This window comes from Cervus canadensis, chromosome 26, assembly GCF_019320065.1.
Source record: "Cervus canadensis isolate Bull #8, Minnesota chromosome 26, ASM1932006v1, whole genome shotgun sequence".
NCBI lineage: Eukaryota > Metazoa > Chordata > Mammalia > Artiodactyla > Cervidae > Cervus > Cervus canadensis.
In genome coordinates this window covers 2,299,856-2,314,263 of record NC_057411.1, presented here as the reverse complement: position 1 = coordinate 2,314,263, position 14,408 = coordinate 2,299,856, and the positions used below count along the sequence as shown (strand labels likewise).

The 14,408-nt window shown below is 35.3% G+C and overlaps 1 protein-coding gene across 18 annotated transcripts in view; it reads right to left on the bottom strand.

The window, feature by feature from the left end:
* The window catches only part of FIP1L1 (factor interacting with PAPOLA and CPSF1), a 66,314-nt gene that overhangs the window by 1,588 nt on the left and 50,318 nt on the right, over positions 1 to 14,408 (bottom strand). For 16 of the 18 annotated variants that reach the window (XM_043447592.1, XM_043447596.1, XM_043447594.1 and 13 more), the window contains 3 exons: positions 13,077 to 13,131; positions 11,347 to 11,402; positions 7,617 to 7,830 (listed from right to left, as the gene is read on the bottom strand). In XM_043447592.1, coding sequence (XP_043303527.1) covers positions 7,617 to 7,830; positions 11,347 to 11,402; positions 13,077 to 13,131 — 325 coding nt within the window. The remainder of the gene's footprint in view (positions 1 to 7,616; positions 7,831 to 11,346; positions 11,403 to 13,076; positions 13,132 to 14,408) is intronic. The other 2 variants (XM_043447608.1, XM_043447610.1) reach the window with 2 other exon arrangements.

Below are 14,408 nucleotides of genomic sequence, written 5' to 3'. Positions count from 1 at the left end.
GCCTGCAATGCGGGAGACCTGGGTTTGATCCCTGGGTTGGGAAGATGCCCTGGAGAAGGGTACGGCTACCCACTCTAGTATTCTGGCCTGGAGAACTCCATGGACTATATAGTTTGTGGGGTCGCAAAGAGTCAGACATGACTGAGTGACTTTCACTTTATTTTACTTTTTAGAATTAAAAGCATGTTTGTGTATCTCAGATTTCCAACCAAAATTCTTTTTTTTTTTTTTTAGTAGTATTCTTTTATTTTATAAGATACCATTCACAGAAGTAACTCCATGATCTTAACAAATGACCCTCTCCTAGAGAACACAAGTGAATCCAGAGGGACATTCACATCTCCCCAGGTTTAGTTTCTCCTAAACCAACCAAAATTCTTATATTTATAAAATCTTAGGTACACAGTTAAAATTCTAAAAACATATTAAAAATATTTTGCTTTCAAATACAGATAAGGTTCTTAAGTTTTGAATCACATAAAGAGCATATTCATCTAAAGCAGCAGTATAAACACTAAGAACAGTGTGACGCCAAAGCAACTTCCACATATCCACACAAAACGCAGGCTGGAAACCGCCCGTGTGCACCTGAACTCTGACATCCCGGTAACTCACTACTGCTGTGTGTGTCACGGGGGTGGGATGGAGAGGGGCCATGGGAACAACTTCAAATCCATATTAAGCTGCATCTCCATTTTCTGATCTTGGAGAAATGGACTAGTGAAACTGGGACTGATGGCTAGTGTTACAAGTGTAATCATCTTGACCTCCTGAGACCTCTCTTCAGGTCCTTTTGTGAAAATAGAGATATACTTCTGGTTTTTTCTTAATCTTTCAAGTCTTTTTGTTTAGCATACAAGCCAACATTCTCTATAGCCTAATATCAGTAAACTCTTTTAGAAGAAATAAAAATATCTTTTGGAACACTGTGTGCTAAATAGCTATGGTTTCTAGAAATTTTATGTGTAATGCAATTATTAAATTAGTAATTTGTACACAGCATCAAGATGCTAAGGAATCTTAGAGAGTAACAGGAAAACAGAATCAGGTGGAAGTATAAGCCATATAAAAACCAATCAACCTAACAGTGGTCTCTTAGCAAAAGTGGTAATTCAGGAGTGCTATACCTAATGCCAAGTCATATTGCTGACCAAGTTATTATTGCCTGTGATACATTTTTATTTTTAAAAGTATTCATATATGCAGACATATATACATAAACATGTATACACATGCACACACACATGAAAATTTTTTTCTAATCTTAAATATGTACTTGGTATTGGGAAAGTGGAAGTGTGCCACCAGAAAGGTAATGCACTATGTCCGGCAGTGGGAAGTAGCAAGAACAGTCTGGGCAGAGCAGGCCCAGGGGCATCCTGACTCTGCTATGGTCCAGGGTAAGTAACTTAACCTCTCTACTCAGTGTTCTCACCTGTAAAACTGGCCACAGTCTTTTTCAGGGTTGTTGCAGAACTGACAATAGTATTTATAAAGTGTGTCTGGAACAAGAGGAGGCCCTCAACAAACAGCCACTAACGTGTAGGCTCACCACCTTCATTAAATTTAATGCTAAAGTTTTCAGAAGCAGAATCCTTTTTGTAAAGGTAACTGACTAATAAAGTTTCTAAAAGGAGAATAAACTCACACCTACCATGACAAATATTAGCATTAATGTTATCCTCTTTAAAAATAAGGTTCTTGGGACTTTCTTGATGGTCCAGTGATTAAGAATCCACCTTGCAATGCAAGGTACATGGGTTCAATTCCTGGTCCAGGAAAATCTCACCTGCCACAGGGCAACCAAGCCCCAGCGCTCTAAAGCCTGTGCTCCACACCAAGAGAAGCCACTGCAACAAGAGGCCCACGCGCTGCAACTGCCCGTGCAGCAGAGCAACAAAGAGCCCGGGCACCACGAGGAGCCAGTGCAGCCAAAAAGAAATGCTTTTTAAAAAACAAAGCTCTTTGTAATGATTCCAACTGAATTTACATAAAAATAACTAAGGTCAATTATCTCACAATTTGTCATTTGTAACCTCTTTCCCTCTCACCCTGCCACCAATTTTTATTAGATTTGAGGACTTTAAGATTCTGAAAGCAAGCCATCTGATGGAACCATTCCCACAGATGGTGGAAGATTTGGTCTCATACTCAAAATATAAAGACCCCTTTTCCGATAAGCAGCTGCAGCACAAAGGTTTTTCTGGGCCTGGAAATCATTAGAGCTCATTTCAAACACCCTAGAACGACCAGCCTTCCCTCTGGCCCACAATTAAGCAGACTAAAAAACCTGTTGAAACTAGTCTGTAATTTTCACAATGACTCAGTACTTTGTAACACAACACATACCACATGCCACATTTGCTAAAACGTCAGTCTTGAGGAAAAACAGCCTTTACTTATAGGTCACTTGGATTTTCCAGAGAACACTATTGCTGGGATAATTCAGAACAACACAAAATTCTTCCACCTCTTTTCCACTCTCTGGCCTTCAACTTTTAGTCAGATTTAGGTAAACATTACCCCTGATGCCCTACAGCTAGCAACATGAAAATCAAATGTGGTTTAACGATTAACACTTTTTAGCATCAATAAAAATTGATTAGAATCTGTGCATGGGTGTGCCTGAAATTAAACTCAACGTATTTTATAAACACTGTATTATTCATGCAAAGTAAACTTACGAGCTCTAGCAAAGCAATTCATTTTAGACTTCTTTCCTATTAAGTTTTGCATTACGTTCCTTACCTTGTGAACATGTACATTCAAGAGATAACAGTACTATCTCAAATATATTAATTTTAACTACATTAGAAATGATTCAACTTTCTGGAAAGTAGTGCTCTTGAATTTAACAGAATTCATGCACTTTTTGGACTCAAGTTAACAGCACATTTCCCACCACACAAACTCGAAACATACACCACACACGCACAGATAGAAACATATGTATGGACCATACCTTCACTTATTTAGTCAATAAACTTTTACCAGGTGCCTACAATGTATAAGTCATATTATTAAGAGTTATTAGAGAAAAAAGATTAAAATCTTACTGAGTTTCTTTCTGCGCTTTTTTTTATACAAACTTTTTCCAACCACAGTCCTAGTTAAGGTGACAATATTATATGGTTTAATCTGTAAGGACAGTATATGAGTAATTCTGTATCCTCAGCACACAACTTTGTCCCTGGCACAAAGCAGGGATTCAAAGAATGTCAGTTAATGAATGAAAGAATTAATCTGATTCCCCACTACTTCTAAAAGAAGAAAGAAAAAAAAAAATTGTGTACAGAAAAATAAGGAAAACAAAAGGCAACTGAATTTTTAAACTACCTAATTCCAAGACTAGAAATGATTTTAAGTAATAACCATATTTCCAGTAGATACCATGGCTCTACTGTTGGTTTAATTTCTCTATACTTCCATTCTCTCATCTGACAAGTCAAAATTTAGACTGGATAATCCTCAAGAACCTTTTTGGATTAAGAAGTACATGATTACATGATCACATCTAACAAAACAAATATTGTCTGAATCAGGCATATGCTCACATCCTGAACTGATACATTGCTTCATCTCACCAAGCAAAATCGGAAAACTGTGTACCTGTGTATCTTATGCATAAAAATAGCTGATAAGAAAAAGTTATCTTAGTTAAAGATATTTCACTCTACATTGTGAAGGTACCTCAATGGATATGTTAATTAGAAAGATGTTCATATTAATGCTTTGATAGTGATAAATGGTGATTTTTAACCATTTCAAAACCCATCTAGCTAACACAGTTTCACCAAGAGTTTTCAAGAGTTTTCAAGATCATAGAGACTATTGTATTCAAGATCATAGAGACTATTGTATTCACCCACCTCCCTGATATGTGTATGTCATTTTATTCACCGACATATTCATTATGTGCCAGGCATAAATGGACAAAGGGCTGAGAATAGAGAGATGAAAAATGGTAGTCAATGCCCTGAAAGAGGCTTACTAAGAAAGACATGCTCTAAAGAAAATACATAAAGTGCTTAGGGAGTATGTGAAGGAATAATTAATTCTTTCTTTCAGGTTCAGAAGAGCTCACACAAGACAAATGTGAGCAGAACCTTGAAGAATCAGTAAAAATCTGTGAGGCAGTAAAGGATAGGAATAACATGAAGGAAGGAGGTATTAGAACTTATGAGGATTTCCAGATGTACAACTAGTTCAGTATAGACAAGAACATTCAGTATATGGGCTTGGGAGAGAATTGGGGTTAAAATATAGAAGGGTGCACTGGACTTGTGACTTATGGGTCATAAAAAGAATTTTGAATTCCTTCTTTAGGCTAGCAATAGATGAGTTCTTTCCAATGGCACAACGTTTTAGGGAGTCAATTTCCGTATCCTGAACTTCCATGTTTATTCTTTCCTACGCATGCTCAGTGGCTCAGTCGTGTCCAACTTTGCCACCCCTGCCAGGTTCCTCTCCATGGGATTCTCCAGGCAAGAATACTGGAGTGAGTAGCCAGTGCCATCTCTAATTCCTTCCTAAATATGGAGTGCCTAATGATACACCTGCAGGTAAAACATCACACCACTTCTCTAGTTAATCTTTTCTCCATCATGCTCCTGATCTTTTACAAAAGAAAGGCATTCTTTTCAACAATTTTACTACAGTACATTATTGGCTCAGGGTATAAAAACCATCATGGCATCAATAAGATCTAAGTTAAAATATTAGTGTCAGTAAGACCAATTTTATTCCAGGGACCATAAAGTTTTTACAGGGCTTTAGGCCTTTATCTCGGATATATGCTTCTGTTACAAAGTATGAAGAAATGGAATATTTTGGCTTGTGTCTTGAGACATTCTAACTTCAGATATACTGTAGAGGAGTGTGGTGGGAGCCCAAAGAATTTTCCCTGACTAGCAAAAAAAACTAAACCAAAAATTCCTTCTGAAGGAAAGCCAAACAAAGTGTTGGGGAAGCAGCACCTTATTTTGAGTTCTATGACTATTTTATCTTAGACAAGGGATACAGATTAACTCATTTAACAGGACAAGAAAAATGAAGTCAGACGTTCCCCCCACAGAAATTGGGTGTACTATGGCTGGCTGGCTTGTCAATAGGAGCTGTATTTCATGAATTATTTGGTAGCTATTTTCCATAAATGGAATGGGGGAAGTTTGCAGCTCCAGGTTTGCATGAAAATAAATATAAAAGTACATAAAGGTGTTCCATTAATTTTTAAAGACATTTTGGAAAAGATATACTAAAATTAACAGCATTTCGTTTCCCTAACCCTTTCTGAGCATACTGAGTTGAACAGGGTACCTCTAACATGAAGAGTATTAAATATAATTTGTAGTCTTCTGGCAAGTCTTGGTAAAGTCTTTCTGATATTCCAAGAAACTCAGAAAACTGAAAACTTTGGAAACAGGGTCTTTCTGGATGTAATCATCAAGGCAAGATGAGGTCATACTGGATCTGGCTGTGCCCTAATCCAAAGACTGATACCCTTCTAAGAACAGGGACACTTGTACACAGAGAGAGAGAGGAGAACACTCTGTGAAGACAGAGACACAGACTGGAGCGAGGCATCAAGGGACACCACGGACAGCTAACAACAGCCAGAAGAGACGAGACGGGCAGGGAACACATTCTCTCTCAAGCCTCCAGACCTGTGAGAGGAAACTTCTATTGTTCTAGGCTACCAGTTTGTGGTACTTTTATTGTTACACTGTGTAACAATTGGGTGATTTTTAATTCTTTGCTTTTAAGAAAACTGAGCCATGAGCTTATGGATCCTTAAAAGTAATTTTGGTGATACGTTAATTGTATAATTTTGACGTATCACACTAAATCCTAAAGTGCTCAAATAACAATGACAGAGCCACAACAAAATTCCATGAATTCTTATTTACATATTTTATGTGAACAACATTTTTCAGGGCTTACATCTACACAATTAAGAAAGAAAGAAATATAATAATGGCAAAGCCTTTTTTCCCCTAACAATACTAACATTCATTTATGGATACAAACATTAATTAAGACATGGGCAGAAGCTCTTTCATCACACTAAGGAATGTAGCTCCACTAAATTATTTTCAGAATTTGCATTATATTTATATATAAAAATACCAAAATCAGAAAAAAATTTTAAATACTTAATAGTATGGTCATTACATTTTTTATACATTAACTTACATATGTATGTTGCAGGGTAAATAGGATGGATAATTAAAAATACTTTTTCATAATAAAAATAAAATTCTTTGGGGGACATGGTTCAGAAATAAGAATTCAAGCACAAAAAGAAATGTAGAGTTTCCAACTGTTAAAGAGAGCTTACTTATACATTTTAAAAAAATGGATAACGATGTTTAACAAATCACTGTAGTATCCTTACCACTGGCTATGTTCAAAAGAGTAACGATAACTTTAAAAATTATGATACTTACTAATGATCATTTTTAAAGTTATCATTACTCTTTTGGACATAGCCAGTGGTAAGGATACTACAGTGATTTGTTAAGTAATTAGCCTCCAACTAATGAAAAAAAAGAAAAAAAAGTAACCTCTAAAGATGTAAATATGAAACTGAGCCAGAGAGATTACCAGCCAAAATTTTTGTGGGTCGAAGAGGGAAACAAGAGATAAATAATTAATTAAATGTAACCTATAACCATATTTGCAATGAATATGTCGGTCAAAGCTCACTAGAACAAATATTATTATGACAGTTTCTGCCCAAAGGAAAAAAAATCTAAGTCATAGTTTAGGATCCATCTTTTAAAGTACTATTACAGTGCCAAAAAAGATTTACAGTGCAGCCAATTAATTTTAGCCATTCCAAAGTGTTATATCATCATAGGGTTTCTAGTGAAATAAACACACAGAATTGTAATAGGTATTATTATCATTTTGTCACTGAATGACATGAGAGAAGTTAGCCTAAAACTCAACAAAGAGCATGCAATTCAGAAATACTATTTGATATTATTTCTAATTGACCCTGCTATTGTAGACGTAAAAAGAAGGACAATGTTAGTGGTGATGATAAACATGTTATGTGCTAGAATAAAAATATTCTTCTGTGAAAAAAAAAATTATGATACTTATAATAGACTGGAAATTTTATCTATCTGGCTGGTTGGTTGGTTTAGCTGCTAAGTCGACCCCATGGACTGCAGCCTGCCTGGCTCCCCTGTCCATGGAATTCTCCAGGCAAGAATACTGGGGTGGGTTGTCATTTCCTTCTCCTCGGGACCTTCCCGACTTCAATCAAACCCGGATCTCCTGCATTGCAGGCAGATTCTTCACCAATTAGCCAAATGTTTATACTTAAGATGAAAAATTTTATGTGGCAAGATAAAAATACATGAGGGGGTATGACATTTTCAAAACTGTTTTAAGGAAGAAACGAACAAACAAATTTGAACACTGCTGCTTTAGATAGTGGGCAGTCCTTATGAGTTGAACGACAGCCTTGATGCTTTTAAAACCCGCTATCCTCACTACTCTTCAAACCGCCCTCTCCCAGCTGAGCTGGCCTTTCAGCCCTGGCACTGAACAAGACCCTGACGCGCAGGCACAGCACGCGCGTGCGGGCGCCGGCGCGCTGGACGCACCTGTTGAAGACGCTGGGCGTGGGGCTGTGGTCGCGCTCCCGCTCCCGCTCCCGCGTGCGCTCCCTCTCCCTGTCTCGGTCCCGGTCCCGCTCTCGGTCCCGCTCCCGATCTCTGTCTCGGTCTTTCTCTCTTCTTGAGTAATAGTCCCACTGCTTGCTGGTGTCCACAAGACTAGGCCATGAAGGAGCAGAACCAGGAAGGTGGGGAAAGGCAACTAAAGAGAAAATATAATAATTAAGAGTTATGGTACTTAAAAAACAAGACAGAAAGATGAAAAAAAAAAAAAAAAAGGTAAAAATCCCACAAAAATGCTTCATTAAATTAAAAACAAAATTATTTAGTATGTAGAAAAGAGAAGTAACACATGGTGAATACCCACAGTCTGGGGACATGCCAGAAACAAATCTTAAAGATATAACTCTTCATTTGCAAGGTGGACAGCAAATCAGAATTAAGACACATCACCAACTTCCCAATATAGCAAAAATATAAACCAGAATACATTAGGACATCTTCAGAGTGCTGAGACAAAGTAACGGTGAACCTAGAAATGTGTACTCAAAATTATATTTGAAGAATAAAACAAAAGGCATTCATAAACAAAAAATAAGCAAAAGTTATAAACAGTTTACACACAAAAATAACTTCTACTGGATATATGCATAATACATTTCAAGAGTAACCACTAAAAAAAATAGAGATAAATATATTATTTCAGAACAATGTAGGGAGAAAGAGAATATTTAAAAAATCACCTGAAAATTTCAGTCACTTTGCAACAGAAAGAATGGGCGTCTGGGAGACAAGTCTGAATGGCTCAAAAATCACAGTAATACAAAGAGGATGGAATTAATCACCTAAGTGACAGAAGTTTAAAAAATTCTACCTATATTTTGAACATGAAACATACAAACACAAGATGGTTGAAAGTCAAAGGATGGGAGAAAAAAATGGAAAATGGTAATATCCCCTAATTTCCATATGAGTAACTGTATATTATAAGTGGCAAAGCATACTCATACAAAAAGGATCACCTGAGGAAGAATGACTACGTGAAGATAGAGGATGCAACTCACCAAGAACACAGGACAAATTAAACTTCCAAATATCTAACAACATAGCCTTACTTTCTATGGAATAAAAACTAATAGAAATAACACAGGTAGAAACAGAAAAACCAACCATGATCACTGGAGACTAATGTAATTTTTCAATTATCGAAACTTTAAGCAAACAAAAACATCACTACAGATATATAAGGATGGAGCAAAACATTGTTAATAAAGTTGATTTAATGAACATAACATAGAAATCTGCCAGGCAGGTTAAGAATACTCATTCTCCTCACCCATATGAAACATTTATGAAAATATATTATGTTCTTTCAAAGCATAATAGACATCATGTTTTCTGACCACCACACAATCTAAATTAGAAGTAAAAATTAAAAGTTATGGGAAAATAATCTCCATTTATTTCAAATTTAAAACACATTTCTGATAACTCAAGGGTCAGTCAAAAAAGTCATAGACTTAAAATCATTTAAAAACTGAACACAAAGAAAAGTACAATATGTCAAAAGTCTAGAGATGAAAACTGTTCTGAAGGAAATTAATCTTAAAAAAACCTGCATTACAAAAGATGGAACGTGAATGAATTAAGCTTTCAACTTATGAACTTAGAACAAAGTAGAATAATCTAACAGAAGAGAGATAATAAAGAAATCATGTCAGCAGAAAACTACCATGTAGTAAGCAAAGGCAGAAGTTGGCTTTTAAAGACTAGTTGAATAAAACATGATAATCTTCTGACAAGATTAGGAAAAAGACCTTATAAAAAATATCAGAACCAGTAAGGGACTACAACTACAGATGTTACAGAGATTAAACAATATGGAGACCATTATATATTTTAGAGCAACATATTAAGTAATTCAAAGAAATCTTGACTAGTCCCATAATTATTAAAGATATTAAATCAGCAATTTAAAACCTTCCCACAAGACCAGATGGTTTTTACAGGTGACTTTTACTCATTTATAAGGTACAGACCAGCTGAATAATACAAAAACTTTCAGAGAATGGGAAAAGAGATTATCCCTCTAACTTATCCCATGTGGCTTGTATAACCTTAATACTAAAACCAGTTAAGGACAATACAAATAAAGGAAAATCACAGAACAATATTACATATGAACTTAGATGTCAAAATTGTAAGTAAGTCTGTATTTATTTTAAAAAAGTAATCAGTTGTGACCAAGTTAGGTTTATGTCAGCAAATACACAGTGGCTTAATATCAGAAAAATTGAGAAAACTGCCACATTACAGAGAAGGAAAACAATACGATCAACTGAGAAAGCATCTGATGAAACTCAATATCCATTCACAGTTTAAAAGCCCTTGGAAAACTAGAAGAGATTTTCCTTATTCTGACAGAGGGTTCTATCAAAAATCTGAGAGTAAGAATTTCATAGTATAAGTATAAAAGCATTTCCTTAAAAAAAAAATAATTTAAAAAAGGGTAGGTGGGGTGGTTCCAGACAAGAGCTCCACTTGCAGGACTTCAACATTATACAGAGGCACTAGTCACAACAGTAAGACCAAACAATGAGGGGGCATGAGGTGTGAGGGATAAACACCTGAACAGGAAAGGAGGGCAGATGATACTGCCTGAGGAGAGTTCAGCAGGTAACAGATCAAAGTGTATACTGACATCCCTATTATACATATAAATGAAAGGAAACCCAATTCTATTTCTAAATACAAGCAAATACAAACAGAACACGTAGCTTAAATGAAGTTACCATTTATAAGGACAATGAAAACATTAGGTACCTATGACTAAATCTAACTAAAGCTGTCTAAGAGCATGTAGAGTTACAGCACTCAGTTGGAACACATTAAAGAATATCTCCGTAAATGGACAGAATGCTTGTTCAGACGTTAACTCAATGTTGTAAGGTATGAATTCCTACAAACTGATCTACAGCATCAATCTAATAATAATACAGTACAGTAAGAGAAAGGGCTCTGGAGACAGGCTGCATGGTTTCAAATTCTGACCTGACTCTGCCACTTACTGTGTGACATTGGGCAAGTTACTTAATCTAGCTGCTCTTAAATTCCCTAGTCCAAAAATGATGATCATAACAGTATGCCTCCTTTATAAGGCTGTCAGGATTACATGAATCAATAGTTTGTAATATTGTAAACATAATATGAGTTAGTTATCAATAAAAATCTCAACAGTTTTCAATGAAACTTGAAAAGTTGATTCTAAAATAGAAATATAAAAGCAATGGCCCCAAATCACTTCTGAAACAGAGTAAGATAGATTTTGCTAAAACAGATATCAGATTTACTATAAAACTCAAAATTAAAGAGTTTTATAGTAAGTGTGGCACTATTAGCATAGAGATAATTAAAAACTAACCAAATGAATAGTCTCGAAAGCTAAGAAATAGATACAAGCATGCAGGGAACTTGATACACAAATGGAGATGATGCTATAGATACTTCAGGAAGGAAAGACAATTAGATCTTTACTAAAGAAATGAAAAATATTCTGTTAAGTAACCTGGAATATATGTAAGACTAATTATTTCGATAGTAAATATTTTTTAATTCAAGATAGTACTTTAAACCATGGGAGTATGTTTCTACTATTTTACAGTATTTAAGTACTTTACTGATTTAAATTGAATCCAGGCAATTAAAAAATAACACTTACCATTGCCATATGGAAAAGCACGTGCAGAACGACTATCATAACCAGAGGAATGTCCACTGTCAAAGAAAAATGTATGTTTACGTGTTGCAAGTTCTGAATTTTAGCTTGGTGCAAATAAATGCAAAGCCTAAGGTAGAATTATGACTTGCCGAACCACCATGTAATTTGTTCTGTTTATTTTTGTTTGTTCTGTGTCGCTCAGTCATGTCCGACTCTTTGCGACCCCGTGGACTGTAGCCCACCAGGCTCCTCTGTCCATGTAGTACTAAGTTTAATACTGTTAAATAGCTTGTGTTTTCAGTACTAAAAAATTAAGTTATTACGGAATTACAACCACCATAAAATGGTAGCTGCAATTCCATAATAACTTTCTTTTTTAATCCTGAAAACACAGGCTATTAACAGTATTAAGCCTAATGCTACATGTAAAGAAGATACAGCTTATTAGTATTTTTTAACATAAAGAATCCAGTCAATTCAGCCTGACACAACAGACAACAGAAGCTTTGAGGCTGACAGAGTACTTCAGACACAGTTAAAAGTTAGCCTTAGAAAAGTAATTTTAATGAATAAAAATCAGAAATTCCACCCTACTGACAGACTCAACAAATACTACTTCTTAACATTTTGAGTAAGAAAACATATGTTTAACAAGGACTTAAAATTAAATGCTTATAGTCTCACGAGTCACACTTTGCTGAGTTTTATCATTTCTTCTGAAAATCATATGCAGTTTGATGCTACTGATCTAAAGTTCTCATGATTTTTCTTTAGTTTGAATCACTTTCTCAGAAATACAGAATTTTTTTTTAAGTAGCGCTTTTTGCCACTTAAGAGGAAATAATAATAGCTACTATTTACTGGTTAGTTCTGTCTGTCAAGAATGGTGCTGATGCTTTATACTCACCTGAGTTGTTTGAATCTTCATAACTCTATCAACCCCATTTGGCAAAAGAGGAATCTGAGTCTCAATGAGTTATTATGCACCCTGCCTTGCCACAAAGCGGGGAAATTTTGAAGCCAAATTTGAACCAGGTTTGTGTGATTCCAAAGCATATGCTGTTAAACATGGTATTGCCGTCCATGAGGTAAATGTTCTTTACCACAGCATTCCAAATAACAAACTATAAATACAGGGTATTAAAAATAAGGTAACTGCCAGGCAGAAGGGATCCATTCTTCCTCTATGGAAGCCGAGTTGCACTGGGTAGCAAGGAATAAGGCAGCTTTTCTTTACTGTGGTCCCTGATAATAGCTATCCTTACTTAATCCTAAAACAGACACACATTATTCATAATTTCTATATATCTGTTTGTATATCCCACAAAACTTGACTATAGCCAAGTTTTTACCAATCTACTTGTATCCCACAAAACTGTATATCCCACAAAACCTGACTATAGCCAAGTTTTTACCAATCTGTTTGTATATCCCACAAAACTTGACTATAGCCAAGTTTTTACCAATCTAGTGGTTTCTTTAATAAGAGTACCATAAATCAAAGCAAGATAATTCAAAATACTATCATTTCGTTTTCTTTGTCCTGTTCTGCAATTAGGTATAGGTCCAATATCTTTTCTAAGAGTAAATAACACAGATCTAGACTTCCGAATTAAAAGACAGGTACTACTGTTTGCAAAATCAAATCTCTGAAAATATTACCAAGATACATATGATTCTCCTGTCAAAGCCTATGAATGATAAGAATTCACAGCGTCCACACTGATTACCTTTCTATTGTTGGTATGAGAGAAGGAGGCGGAGCACCTGGCGGAGGAGGAAAACCTGCAACATTCAATCATAAGATACAAAGAAGTTAGAATGTAATACAATGTCGAGTTAAAAGTTGTGTGTCACTAAATTTCTCTGGGACTATAATGTGCTTCTCTATGTTATAATGGACAGGAAAAAAATGGAGCTTACATTTATAAACAGATTTTTGGATCAATATTAACTCTGAATGAACAGTCTGGTCTAATACACAGAGCACAAACTGGGAGTCAGGACACCCGGTCTTATTTTCAGCACCACACACAGCCCATTTTGTGAGTATGAGAAAGTTAATCTCAGTGCCTTACCTTTTCCATATATTAAACAGTAGTAGGATTGCCACCAGATACATTTTAAGTATTTTAGAAGAAAAGCAAATAAAATAACATTTACCTCTTTCAAAAATATTTTGAGAGTTTAGATGTATAGAAATGGCCTTAAAATGCATAATTTTTAAATAAAATCTTACCAGTAAATATATAATGCTTAAGGCTGAGAATATCCATCATAAAATATGTTTTAAATAGCACAACCCTAAAGAATTAATTTACAAAGAAAATCACATAATGAAGTTTTTAAATTAGTTTAGAAAGGAAATAATTTGCAGCTTTATATTATGAGGTCTGCATTCTGAATAATTCACAAAACCTAGATGAAATACCACAGAATACGGCTACCAGGGACCTTAACAGTTAATCTACTCTGCACTTTCAAATTCAGTCAGGCAAAGAAGCATCTCAACAAGGCTTGAAGAGTCTACAACTTACAATACCAATTCTTTATGACATCAATTTCTGCCAACTTTTAACGACCCTATTAGAAAGTACATTAAATTATGTAATTTAAATCTCTCATACTACAATTCACATACTGATCTTAATGAGGACAAGAAGCAATCCAACAAAATACATGTTTGAAAACATTTCCACTAAGCCTCCTGTTTAGTCTTCTATGTAAAAATGAATCTCAGTTTTCCTACCCCTTTTCAAAAGTCCATTTAAATCAATTTTTGGCCTTGTTTCAAGCTGTTTTAAATTCACCATGCTCATCTTCACTGTGTCAAGTTTTAGGTTCTCCTCTTAAATATCTTAGCAGTGTAAAACTTAGCAATTACTACTTAGTCCTAGAGTCCACAATCCTATTTTAGACAACCTTACAATCACATTTTTTTTTAACCTATGAAGACACACCAATGACTCCTTTAAGACTTCTCCTGACAGGTCTTTTTCAGCCACACTCATACACAATCAGTGACTATCTGACAACTAAATATGTATACCATCCTAAGCTAT